Source organism: Anas platyrhynchos, chromosome Z (assembly GCF_047663525.1).
Source record: "Anas platyrhynchos isolate ZD024472 breed Pekin duck chromosome Z, IASCAAS_PekinDuck_T2T, whole genome shotgun sequence".
NCBI classification, from domain to species: domain Eukaryota; kingdom Metazoa; phylum Chordata; class Aves; order Anseriformes; family Anatidae; genus Anas; species Anas platyrhynchos.
Window position 1 is genome coordinate 85,470,715 of NC_092621.1, and position 12,903 is coordinate 85,483,617.

The 12,903-nt window shown below is 43.4% G+C and overlaps 1 protein-coding gene across 4 annotated transcripts; it reads right to left on the bottom strand.

The window, feature by feature from the left end:
* Positions 1 to 1,581: 1,581 nt before the first annotated feature.
* On the bottom strand, positions 1,582 to 12,896 carry ZBTB5 (zinc finger and BTB domain containing 5). 4 transcript variants are annotated; one of them, XR_011805879.1, is made up of 3 exons: positions 12,685 to 12,896; positions 4,767 to 7,613; positions 1,582 to 4,145 (listed from the first exon to the last, which is right to left on the bottom strand). XR_011805879.1 is itself a non-coding variant. In XM_038170160.2 (2 exons), exon 2 carries the CDS (start codon positions 7,607 to 7,609, stop codon positions 5,585 to 5,587), a length of 2,025 nt encoding a protein of 674 aa, XP_038026088.1. In that variant the 5' UTR covers positions 7,610 to 7,613; positions 12,685 to 12,896; the 3' UTR covers positions 1,582 to 5,584. The 4 variants fall into 4 exon arrangements, 2 of the variants coding, with proteins under 2 accessions (XP_038026088.1, XP_038026087.1); XR_011805878.1 differs by lacking the exon at positions 12,685 to 12,896 and adding an exon at positions 8,229 to 12,629; XM_038170160.2 differs by having other exon boundaries at positions 1,582 to 7,613.
* Between the last annotated feature and the right edge of the window lie 7 nt (positions 12,897 to 12,903).

Below are 12,903 nucleotides of genomic sequence, written 5' to 3' on the forward strand. Positions count from 1 at the left end.
TCCAAGGAAAGGTTTGTAGCCGTGGGGGTAAATAGAAGGGAAATGGGCTTCTAAGCATTTTAATTGGCTGGAAAGTTTCCAAATGACATAGCAGAAATCAACAGGATTTACTTTGGTGCTGAAAACCTTTGATTTATTAAACAGTCAAAAGTCAGATTAGTCTGTTGGTCTGTACAATTTCTGAGACCTTTATAAATATTCTGATATTGGTGCAGTTATTGCAACACTGAAGGATGCTGACTCAGAAGGTTATTGCGACCCCTCTAATGATATGAGAAATACTTAAGTGTAAAGTGAACTGCTATCCAAGCACTTCCATTAGATTCCCCATATGTATTAAGAAATACACATGAACTTGCAAATAAGACTACCTGAGTGATAGAAGCACATTTCAGGTCCTGTGTCTTGGAATTTCTTCAAGAGCAGCACCTTCTGCAGTTGTGGATCAGTTTGTTGTGCCAGCCTTTGAAATTGTCAGTTTCTTGTTACATACATGCCTCATTCTTCCTGACTCCCTGTGATATCAGAAAGAAGACAGTGTTCCTGCGGAGAAATTCATTTTATGCAAGAGTAACTGGTTTAGCAAACATCTTGTTCAAAAACAAGCTTGAAAGTGTTTTCACCAATCACTCCAACTGTGTTAAAAACAAAAACCCTCAAAGGTCATAACACTGCTTTAAAAAACAAACAAACATGTAAGATTTACCTGAATTTTTCTGAAGGGAAGTAGCACCTTCCAGGAAATGCTACTGCAGGTGTGCTGCCAGCATCTCTTTTTTTCTTTGATGGTATTATTGTTGTTTCAATAGCAACCATAATTACAAGCTCTAATGAACAATATATTCTACCAGAAACAATTTTTTAAAAATAATTGTACAGGCTTTTACAATTATTTTTTTTTGCTAAGTATTTCTTGTTAAAGACTGGCATAAAGAATAGGCAATCACTTGAGATGCCTTTTAAGTGGCCTGTTTTGGAGGTTATTTGGCTGATGGCACTGATGTGAAATAAAGAGACTCCCACTAGCTCTGCTGAGGAGGAAACGGGATTTCACACTAGCAGTGATTTCCACATTCAGCAGCCACATGAGTCTGGAGGAACAGAGCCTGGACCACTGGAGCTCAGCAAGAAAAGCAGTCACCCTGGACAAGCAACTGGTGGCTGTGAAGCTGAGTGTCACACTTGTTATTTTCAGCAGTCTGCAAGGGTCAGGTGCAACCACCTAACACAAAAGCAGTGAAGGTGGTAAAGCTAAGCATGTAAGTGAGAGTAACTGGTGTACTAGAGAACCTCTGGAGTACATACTGATGTTTAAATGACCACTGCCAGGGACAGACCCTTGTCTTGTACTGCTTGAATTCGTTCTTTGGCATGACAATGTTTTACAGGGTTGAAGTATGAGCAGGAGATACTGGCGGACAAATTCAGTGTGATCGAGGAACTCTGTGTAAGTCTTCTAGGTAAGACCCAGCTAATTGAGTGTGTGTCCTGCAGTGGCCACTGACAGAGACTGGCAAACCATAGGAAGCTCCAGACTGAACGTATTTGCATGTATTATAAAGAAAAATTAAGAGAACCATATAGTATTTAAAGACTGCTTTTATGGTTTATTTAAATGCTTACACAACTGCCTATTCGAGACATGAATTGTGCTATTATACATAGTTTAGTCTCCTCAGCATTAATACATTTTTTGAAGCAAGCTACCAAACCAGCCTTCATCCCCTTATATTCAGATACCTTAGCTGTCTTCTGCTGTAAAATCGGGAAGGTTAAAGATGGGCATTCAAATGTTTTTATAAAAATTATTCTGACATTACCCAGACACTTACTCATGGTCCCTTGCCAAGAGGGGATTCCAAGAGGGAGCTCATCCAGCTGAAAAATGTGAATAATCTCTGTACAAAAGCAGGAATGCTTCCAGAATCCAAAGGCTTTCCAGACATCCTTTGGCCAGCCTCCATTTGGGGAGGGAGATCCAGGCAATGGACCGTTTCCCAGCAATGCTGTGGCAGAAGCAAGAATCCCTGCAAGTGGTTCAGCCAGCAGTAGGGCATTGAAAACGATTTGCGGGGGACATCCTAAAGTTTACCTCTGGAGCACACAGGTAGCCAGAAGGCAACGCACCATGTAGCTACAGTGGCTCCATGCTCGAGTGCAGTCACACTCTGCCAGCTCAGAATAGTTCAAAGTGTTGATCATAGATTCATAAAATTATTCAGGTTGGAAAAGACTGGTAAAATCATCATGTACAACTGTTTACCTAGCACCACATCTACGTATCTTCTGACTACCGTCAGGGATGGTGACCCAACCACTTACTTGGGCAGCCTGTGGATCACATCTGACCCCAAAATAGGACAAAATCCTTCAAGGCTTTATTGGCTCAAATACTGCCCTGCTTCTTGTTGGTTATATACTGTATGGCGTCTCAAAAATGGTAAAACCCCAGCATCATGGAGGCCTGCCACGAGCAGTGCTATGCACTTTGCCTCACCTGACAGACATGCCTGTGTACCCACATTGCAATTTTGCACTGCAAAGTGCGACACAGAGCTCAAACTGCAAACACATAAATATTACCTGCTTAGTCAATTAATTATATTGCTGGCAAATACACAATAAAAAGTAAATCAAGTCAAACACAGCAGCACAAAAAAATATTTTCAGATGTTTCAAAACTCTAATTCACTGATGTCTTCACATGAAATCTCACCATAGGGTCTGTAAAGTTTAGTTTTGAACACAAGTCGGGGTGATAAAGCTCTTTGGCAATTTTATCAGGTTTTGAGATGAGCTACTTCTCATTTTACAGTAAGGGACAGCTAAGTGGACCTGTCATTCTAAGATACTGTGTCATACTGGAAGACTAGGAAGGCAACAAGTCAGCCACAAGTTCCTGGATTTGCAGCATGCTCCTCCAAAAACACTAGATGTCAATGAAAATAGAAAATCAAAGTTTCTTCTTACAAGGATGCTGCAAGTTTAATTATTTTTCTTTAAGAAAGGAGAGGAGTCCTCCCACACAAGGTCTGCTATTTCACAACAACATGAAAATTTATTATAAAAGAACAGATTAAAAAAAGTACAGTTTAATGCGTTTACCTGATCACATTAGCTTTTAATTAATCTCCGTACTCACATAGCTGCTTTATTCCTACATGCTGTAGGATTTTCAGATGCGTTGTAGGAAACACACAGAAAATGTACATTAAAAAAAAAATCTAGTTTTTAACAGAGCGGTAGAAATGCAAGAAAGATGAAACAATCAGCCAGAATGCTACTGATAAGGCAAGACACCAACAAGAATATACTGAAGTACAAAATACTGTATTTTATTAATGTTTTAGTGAGATTATTTAGTATCCCTCGATGCCTTCAGTCCCCCAATATCAAAATGGTTGTTAAAAAAAAAAGTGGCATGTCCTAAAGCTTTTTAAAAATGTCATACTGTTTTAATTCTTCAAAAATCAAGAGCTACAAATGTGACCATTAAATAAAGAACTTTTAACTTGTTAAAGGAATCAATCCAATCACTCATGTTTCCATGTTCCTGTTTACCTTGGATGCTCAAGTTGCAAGTGACACATTGACAGACATTTGGCAATTTTCTTTTCAGCACAGAGAGGTGTAACTAGACATTTCTTCGTTAGCTGAGTACTGTTTCACATAAAGCCAGGTGCAGAAAGCTTTTTATGTTTCCTTTGGTCTGACAATGAATGTTTGGTTTGTAATCTTCAACCATGTTCACAGTTCATCTTGATAAATGACCTATGGGACTGTGTATTAGGATTTTGTTTTCTGTTTAGCAAAACACAAGACCAAGATGCTTAAGAGTAACTACTAGGAACACAAACTCCTTAAAACTGCTGAGTATCATCACACAGGGTATCTTGGTTATATAGAACAAAACAAAACAAAAAACAAACAAACAAAAAAAACCCTTTGCAAATTGTTTTTGCATTAACAGAAAGCAGTCGCTCTGTGACTTAAATGCCAGGAAACATCAATCATCTGTCTCTCCAGAGTAGTATGGATGTGCTGAAGCCCTGACCCAGCTTCGATATGGTAGAACAACATTTATCAGCAGAAGTGCTCCAAAATGTAGAAACCCAGTGTTCTGAAAGCTGGTAGTTCACATGCATCTTTAACAAAGAAAACAAAAGACGCTGCAAATACTCTTAGATAACAAATGGCATCAAAGAGGAAGAAATTAAAGAAGATGTACGCTGTTCTCTCAAAGAACAAAGATCACTGAATTTCTGCTTTACAAAGTGTGCAGTGCTATTTTTTAATTAAATTTATGCTATTTTTTTTTACTTTATGTAGAAAGGTACATTTATGACACTACTTTAAACAAAAGGATTGGATTTGTTTACTACACTTTACATACAAATGTAAATAAATATGGCAAACAAGGATCATTCCTGACTCCTCTGATGTAAGAAACAATCCATAATTGCAAGGGAAAGTAAGTGTACAGAGTAGAAAATTAAAGCCTGAAGAGAAGAGTACCAGAAAAGAGCAACATGCTTATGCAGTAAAATGGATCAGACCGACTATCGGCATGTCTGGGAACAGCAAGAGACTACCTTAAACATTAAAAAAATGCCATCACAAATTATCTCTCTCTCATTCAAAATAACAAAACAGACAAAGACAAGCTCTTTTCAGACTTTTGTGTATATGGAATTTTAAGATAGGAAATACAAATTGCTTAAGATACTGCTAAGAATAGCACAAACAAGAAACAGTACTTCACTTACCACTTAATACAAGTTTCTTCTACAGAAAAAAAAAAAAAAAAAAAATCAGTGAAACATCCAGATCTTGCTGTATTCCAAGTATATATACAACTGGTAGTCCAAAAGTTAATTGCCTTGGATTTAATTTAAGCACCTTCATTACACAGTGTTCTTTACTACAAAACAGGCAAACATACATTCAGAACCCTAAAACTATTTCATAATTAGCATATTTTAAAGCATTTTATGTCAGACAGGTGCATCCAAAGTTGTTTTTCTTCTAAAGATATGCAATCTGCAGTAAACAGCTCTTTGCATTACTGTTCACACATAATGAGCAACTTGATTTTTGCAGGTTATTTAAATGCTTTCACTTTTACAAAATACTTCAGAGAAGAAAAAAAAAAAAGGAAATTTGCACTTCAGTTTTTCAATCTTGAAACGTGTTAATTCATGAGATCACTCTCACTCAATCCTGACCCCTCTGCCACGCAAAGGAACGTAGTTTCAGGGGCTGTATCCCCGTAGGCCCCAGGCTTGCATGTACGTAACAGTAATGTTTCACACATCTACGGACTGTGTAGTGCAGACTTCTGCGGACCACAAAGTTTTTCACTAACACTTGTTTAAGCCTCACAACACCCCTGTGAGGTAGGTATGGTATTATCCCCAATTTAAAGAACCAAGACTTTTGCGTGCGGCATGACCACACACAAGTGTTCACGGATCTACGAGAGCAGCTTCTTCGCTTGAGCAAAATAGTGTTAATGTTCCTGCAGTGCTTCAGAGAGTTAAGAGTTTGTACTGGCACTCTCATTCAGGCGGGAGGGTGGAAACGGTTAAAGCAAAGTGCTAGGTAGGTTGCTGCTCTGCCACCTCAGGCAGGTCGTTTTGGAATGTTTGTACAGGTGGCTGGACTGGCTGAATCGTTTGCCACACTTCAGACAGGCGTAAGGCTTTTCTCCTGTGTGCACACGGATGTGTTTCTTACAGTCTGTTAAGGTCAAAAAAGTCTTGCAGCAGATCTTGCATGCGTATTTGCGTGCACCTTCTACAACCAAGACGTTGTGCTCGGATAAGGCTTTCTTACATTTTGAAAGAACATCTGCAGATGCCCTTGTCAGCTGCGGTGGACCAGGTTGTGAAGAATGCCCATTATCGAAAGAAGTGGTCCCATTTATGATCAGCTGGGAACCGGATGAGTTATCCTGCAGCTGGGAGCTCCTGACAGAGGTCACAACAGGCATTTTGGGGGCTATGCGGCGGTAGCCAGGAAAGCTGCTGGCTCCCCCTCTTGCAGAGCCTATCATTGCTCTTGAAAGGGAATGGAGGCCCAAGCCCAACCGTGGAAAGTCCATGCCAAACTGCTCTGCAGCCCGATACCCCGAAGTCTGCACACAGGGAAGACCCATCACATCCTGCATTGGTCTAACAAAATGAGAGTCTGCAGGCTCACTGAAAGGATTTTCAACATGAGAGACCGTGGCAGAAGAATGACCACTAGCAGGCCCCGATTCTGGACTCATCAGGTAAGAGGCTTCGCTGTCCATTCTGCAGTCACTTGTTGTATTTGGAATGTTGTCATCATTATTTTGACTAGCACCATAGCTGCCACCTCTGCTTTTATTCAGGAAATTTGAGATACTGAAAGATGACTTGTGTTCCAGGTTATTTGACACCTCCATGATATGGATATCTCCCACCCTATCAGTACTGGACTGAGGATCAGAAAAGCTACGATCACTGCTCTCAGGACTTAGCTCTATCTTCTCTGCGCTGACAACTCCTCCTTCCACTTCAACAGACTCGCTGCCTTCTGCTTGGGACGTGACATCGCTCACTTCATCCTGAGGCTCTGGGGAGCTCAAGGGCTCAGATTTAACCACCACCCGCATGTGCTCCTTCTCGTTTAAAGTGACCTCTGGATTGTCACATGGGAAGTTGTTCTTCTCAGATGCAGCCTCCTGGTCGAAGCTGGTTTCCACTTGTGTTGCCTGGGATGCCATGGACATCTGTGGAATGTTTCCTCCACTGTTGTCAGACTGGCTGGGCACTTGAGTATCTTCCTGAGCACTGAAAGACTGATCAAACATAATAGTACCGTCCTCCTGGTTATCAGTGATGGCATCAGCCTTTGAGTTGTCCACAATCTTCAGTGAATCTGCTGAGAAGAAATCCTCCCGTGAATGCACGACTAACTGCCCGCTCTCCGGAGTCACGTCAGAAACAGACTCATCTATGGCAGGCCTCATTCGCTGCCTGGCCCGATCTTCTGAAGACTGCTTACGCTTGTGGAGACGGCGAATCGGAAAAGTAGTGCGCTGCTCTATGTTACTTCTCATCGTGGAGCTCATTGCGTTCGGTTGCTCCTCCGAGTTCTGACTGGAATTTAAGGCAGAGCTCACAATACTCAGCCCAAGCTGCTGAAGCATGAAAGACCTCTGCATACGTGCATTCTGCTCTTGAACTCTATCAGTCGGTGGAGACATTGGCAGTGTTCTGGTAGTAAGGTAGTGTTTGCATGCTTTAACAACGGAGTTCAAATGTAAGTGAGATGCAGCCAGCAAGACATCCATAACATTGCTCTCTCCAAGCATTAGTGTGGAAGTGTACATCATGTCTAGGAGAGCAGCAAAAGCTTCTGCTGTCACCACTTCACTATCCAGCTGAATCATATTCATGGTTTGATCTCCTTCTGCTACAGTAAAGAGAGCTCGGAAGTGCGTGCTACACGCTGCCAAAACAGAGCGATGGGCTTTGAAATGCCTGTTTCCCACCACAATGACACAGTCGCAAAGTTGGCCATGAAGCCTCTGGTAGTTGAGCTGCTGGAAGATTTGCTCAAAGTGTCCTGGAAAATCCATGATCCTATGAAACAAAGCAGAAGAAACTATAATATTAAAAATGGATGAGGTTCTACTTAGACCACAGCGAGACTGGGTTTAAAAAGGAAGGATGATGGCTAAAATACAGATGAACAATAACTTTATCTTACCTCACCAGTGCTGTACTTTTACTTTTACTGTATCAGAACTAGCAATCTTGCAAAGAGCACAAGGGAAAAAAAAAAAACAAAAAAACAAAACTGATTCTGTCACGGAGGTGGCCTAGTGCAACAGCTACCTAAGCATCAGACTTGTCACTGGCAGCTCCACTGCAAACTGAATAATGCAGGTCATTTTACCTCTGTTAATTTCTGTCCGAACTAAAACATACTCCATAGTAAAACATCAGATCCTAGTTACATTACAACAATAAAACCAGAAACAACAAAAACTAATTGTGAAGAATCCACTAAAAGCTTTGTTAAATTGTCTATGGTATTAGATAAACTCCCACTGAAGTCTGAACTTTAATGCCAGTCTCATTTAATCCAGCTCTTTTTGTATAAAATGATGCACTACGCAAGACAACTAGACAAACCCAGGGGTGTTTTTTGAGAAATTTCCAGCAACCAAACATAAATAAAATCTTAGTACTCACCGTAAGACTAATAAGGTGTCACCTCTACTTTTTCTCATAAGAAATCAACAAAGTGCAAAATCTGGGGAAAGGAAAGGTTGCTTGGCGGGAAGGGATGTATGTCCATCTACATACAATACTTGTGGTAACATTTGTTTTTCAAAATCAATACCAAAGTGTCATGTGGCACAACTGTAGGGCAGATACAATAAAAGATCACACAGAATTATTATTTTGAAAAAGGGTCACATATGAGTCTACTAGTACAGAAATTTTGTCCTCAAATTTACACGTTCACTTCACCTATCACACAAGTTGTGAACAAACCATATGCTGCATTTGCGTATGAGCAGTCATGTGAATACTGTGCATAAACAGTTTCTGATAGACACATTCTATCAGTAAAGAAAAGTAAAGTCTGCCTGGAAACAATGTTTGTATTTGAAACATCTCCACAGGTGGTTCACTTAACACAATGACTTTGCTCAGAAGCTATGTGGAGGCTGGAGACAGTACCTGTGAAATGCACACACTCATTCAGAGGAAAACTGGTAGCGTTTGGTAACATGGATGTTAATTACTTTGCAATTTTGTTCACCTGGATATATATCAACCATTTACCTCCGAATCAGCGCATTGTGCAGCATTCTACATTATATAGTGTACTGCATACCATTAGCTTGGAAGGATCAGCAGAAAAAGCAGCACCTCAGAAACATGAAGCCCATCTCCAGGCATCCTAGGCATGAAGCAGCAGCACACGATCACAAAGGCTGTCTGAGGATGGAGAAGCATGTGGGCCCTGAGCAGCTTGAAGCTCTGTGTTCTCCTCTTCTGCTAGGCAAAAATCAACGCAAGGCAGGGCAGACAGGGGACTACTACTCTTGAGATGCATACTACCGTAAAAAAAATGTTGGCAAAGATCAAGAAGGTGTGCAAGATGCAAAAGGTCACAACCGATGGGCTTACACTTGTGTAACCAGGCAGCTACAGAATGAGAAAGACCTGCGGACTTCCTACGGCAGCTCAGATGCAACTTTGATGCAGAAACATCATCAGTCAGCCTATCAGGAGGCTACTACAGATGTTAGCATGTGACAGCACGTATCATTTTCTGATTCAGATTTATGAAATCCCTTAGAGGCAATCCGGATTAAGAAAGGACCTGCTCAAGTGTGCAGATTTTGCTGCACACAGGCTGGCACTGGGCTCTATCAAATGAGGGGAATCAGTGATGGATTAGGCCAAGAGATCCAAATCCAAGGCAGAAGAGATGGCAAACTAACAGAAAAGAACGAAGACTAAAACCGTTGGCTGACACAAAATCTGACGACAAGCCCACTGCCCAGCCTGGCAGCTGGGGAAGAGCAGCAAGAGGCAGCTCCCAAGGCAAGGTGCACAATGCACACTTTGCAGGCCGTAGCTTAAGAAACGTTTCACCATGCAGTGCGCTGGGCTCAGACCCCTCTCCTGGTCAAAAGCATATAGATTTACAAAGAACTGGCGTTTTTGTAAACACCAAAAAAAAAACAAAACTTCTGCTGACAAGAATCAGAGACAGTTGAGAAGCATTTGCCTCAGCCTTTAATTGGGTCCTGTGTACTTTGAAAGTAGTAACAAATTGTACTCTTTGCCTTCCAGAAATGCTGAGGGTCCAGTTTTTAGTGCATCAAGAATCCTCTAATTTGGCAACACACAACCTATCATGCATGAATGCATGAAATATGCACTGTAATAAGATTCAATTAAGTAATGTTTCACAGTTCCAATCATCTCTACAGATGGAGATATAACAGAAGGGTATGAAATTAAACTTGTTTGTAAGGAACAGAAATACAGGTAATAGGTGATTTCATTTATCTTCCACTACAAGTGCATGTTTAGGAGTAAAACTGGACATTTTCAGGAAAACAAAAAAAAATAAATAAGGACAGGCAATCTTTGGAATTGCGCAGTTTTTATTTCTGCACACTTCCTCTAAGAGAAGTGTAACACAAAGGAAAGTGAATAAATCCTCCCCAGTGGTTACAAAACGACCTGGAGCAATAGGACCAGCAGACCCTGAATCTCAGCAACCTCAGGCTGCAGGACAAAAGGATCCCAAGGAGACTGAAGAGCCACAAGTCCCAGCAGGAAGTATTTGTAATTTGGTAGAGGTCCAGGATGCTCTGTGACCAGTGCTGCTACACAGCTGCCTGCCTTTCCAGCTTTTGCATGTCTAGTTAAACAAATGCTTTCCTCTGTTTCACCAACCACAGCACATTTCCTCCTCTGTAAGGACAAGTCCCCTCCATCCAGGCTTCTCTGGAAAGCTGAAAAGGCTCTGAGAAACAATTTCTCGTTTGTCTTTATTTGCTCGGCTCAGATGAGCCAGGTGTTATCTCCGGCATAACACTGTCCTTGGCTTTACAGGACTAAAAAATACGATTTAGGGAGAGGAGGAAAAGCAGACAGGGAGGCCTGGGAGTTGCCACAAGCACCAAAGAAACTCTTTCCTTCTCTACCTTTGGACTACCATCACCGCAGTATGTTCACCCATGAGGGACCTTTACACGGGCCAGCTTTGCTCTCAACTCACTCCCCGCTCAAGAGCAGCAGCTTTAAGGCTATGAAGTTTCACAGACCAGGCTGATCTGCACTGTGAACAGTGATGCAGTCTGCAGGCAAAGACACTGAGAACACCAGGCATCTACTGAAGGAGGACAAAGAAGGGATCTCTTTTTCCTACAGCCTGAACAGTGGTATTAATCACAAGTATTTAAAAAAATACAGCAGTGCTGAACCGTAACTACCACCACCTACAAATGCAGCCAAGGCAGGAGAGCTTCATTGTGCCACATCTGCAACTGAGAACAGAGTCGTTCTACCTGCACACCTGGTCCAGAGGCACACAAAGGGCAAGGCCCAGCCAGCATCAGCTGCAAAGGAGCATCAGGAGCAAAGCCTTACCCAGACAGCTGAGCACTGCCCATTCTCTGCACACTGCCTCAGGTCATTTTACAGTGCTTCAGGCACTATAAAGCACATCCAATACTGAGAGCTTGTGTGTTGCCCAGAACAAAGCAGCTCCAGGAGGCAGAGCCCTTCAGCAGATTACACAGTAAGGCATTGTAACCCATGCAGTGTAGACAGGTTAGAAAAACAAATGCAGGACAGGAATCCACATCAGTAGAGAGATGGAGCTGGACGCCAGAAAGGAAGATGTTCCTTTCTGCCCAGGCAGCAACATGTACCTGAGCACGAGGTAATAGGCAAGATCTTCTGGTTTTGATCAGTGGTGAAAAACTGGATTTCTAAATTCAGAAAGGGTTCTGACTTAAAGGCACCAAGAAACGCCTGAAGCCTGTGTGTATCTGGGACAGGACAACCACCAGTTTTGCTTCACGTAATGCTAATTTGGCTGAGTATTTAACATTTACTGCACTGTAAAGACTTAAGTCCTCAATCCAAAATCAAGAAACAGAGCAGCTGATATCTTCTACGTGACTTGCTTGAAAACCAGGAGACTAGATTTGAATTGTACACTAAACACAATCCACATATGTATTAGGTGAGACAGCAGTTACTTCAGGTCACCAAATACATGCAAAGCATCTAAGTCAATATCAAGAAAATTCTGAATGGCCTCTATCTAGACACAACCCCTCAGTCTTCCCTTTCCCGGCTCAGTGACAGCTCAACTTTCAGGAATAGCTGGCCAAAAAGACTCCCCTGAAATAGTCCTGTGCTGCACATCCTCATCTCTTCCTTTAGAGCAAGCCAAAGTCTCAAAGCCTCTACATGTCTCTATGACCGAGTCATGCACAGCACCAAACGCTGTGCAAATGCCTGCTAGGAGGAAGAACACAGGTGCTTCCAGCTGTGTGGGGTGGGCACTGCCAGGGATGGGGCATCCAAAACTTTTCCAGGCAACCTGTTCCTGTGCCTCACCCTCCTCTCAGTAAAAAACTTCCTCCTAGTCTCTAATCTAAACCTCCCCACTTTTAGGTTACAGCCGTTCCCCCTTGTCTGCCCAAGCAGAAGTTGCTACCTATTTTATAAGCCCCCTTTAGATACTGCAAGGCTGCAAGAAGGTCACCCCAGCGCCTTCTCGTCTCCAGGCTGAACCCCCCCAACCCTGCAGCCTGTCTTTGTAGGAGAGCTGCTCCAAATCACCCCTGTGGCCCTGCTGTGCGCTTGTTCTTACACTTCTGTGTCCTCCTTGTGCTGGGGACCCCAGAGCTGAGCGCAGGCTCCAGGTGGGGTCTCACAGAGCAGAGCAGAGGGGGACAATCCCCTCCCTCACCCTGCTGCCCATGGTGCTGTTGGTGCAGCCCGGGGTACGGGTGGCTTTCTGGGCTGCAGCACACACGGCTGGCTCCTGGTGAGCTCCTCACCCACCAGCACCCCCAGGGCCTTCTCCTCTGGGCTCCCCCCCCCCCCCCCTCCGCCATGGCCGCCCGCCGCGTGACGTCACCGCCCCCCCCAGGCCGCTCACCTGCGGGCGCCGCCCTCGGCCGCGGGCCCCGGCGGAGAGAGAGGAGAGAGAGAGGAGAGGAGAAGAGGAGGAGGAGGAGGAAGAGGAGGCGGCAGGGCCGGTGCGGGCAGCGCAGCTGCGGTGCGTGCCGCTCCTCGGCCCCTCGGTCGGGCTCCGCCCCGCCTGCCCCTCCGCTGAGGCGGCCGCGCGGCCCCGGCCGGGCGGAAGTGACGCGCGGCC

Bases quoted from the DNA above. Each gene is read 5' to 3' on its own strand.
- ZBTB5 (XM_038170159.2), bottom strand. From the start codon at position 8,266: ATGAGAAAAAGTAGAGGTGACACCTTATTAGTCTTACG. The intron at 7,614-8,228 runs GTGAGTACTAAG...TTTGTTTCATAG, and splicing joins GACACCTTATTAGTCTTACG to GATCATGGATTTTCCAGGAC.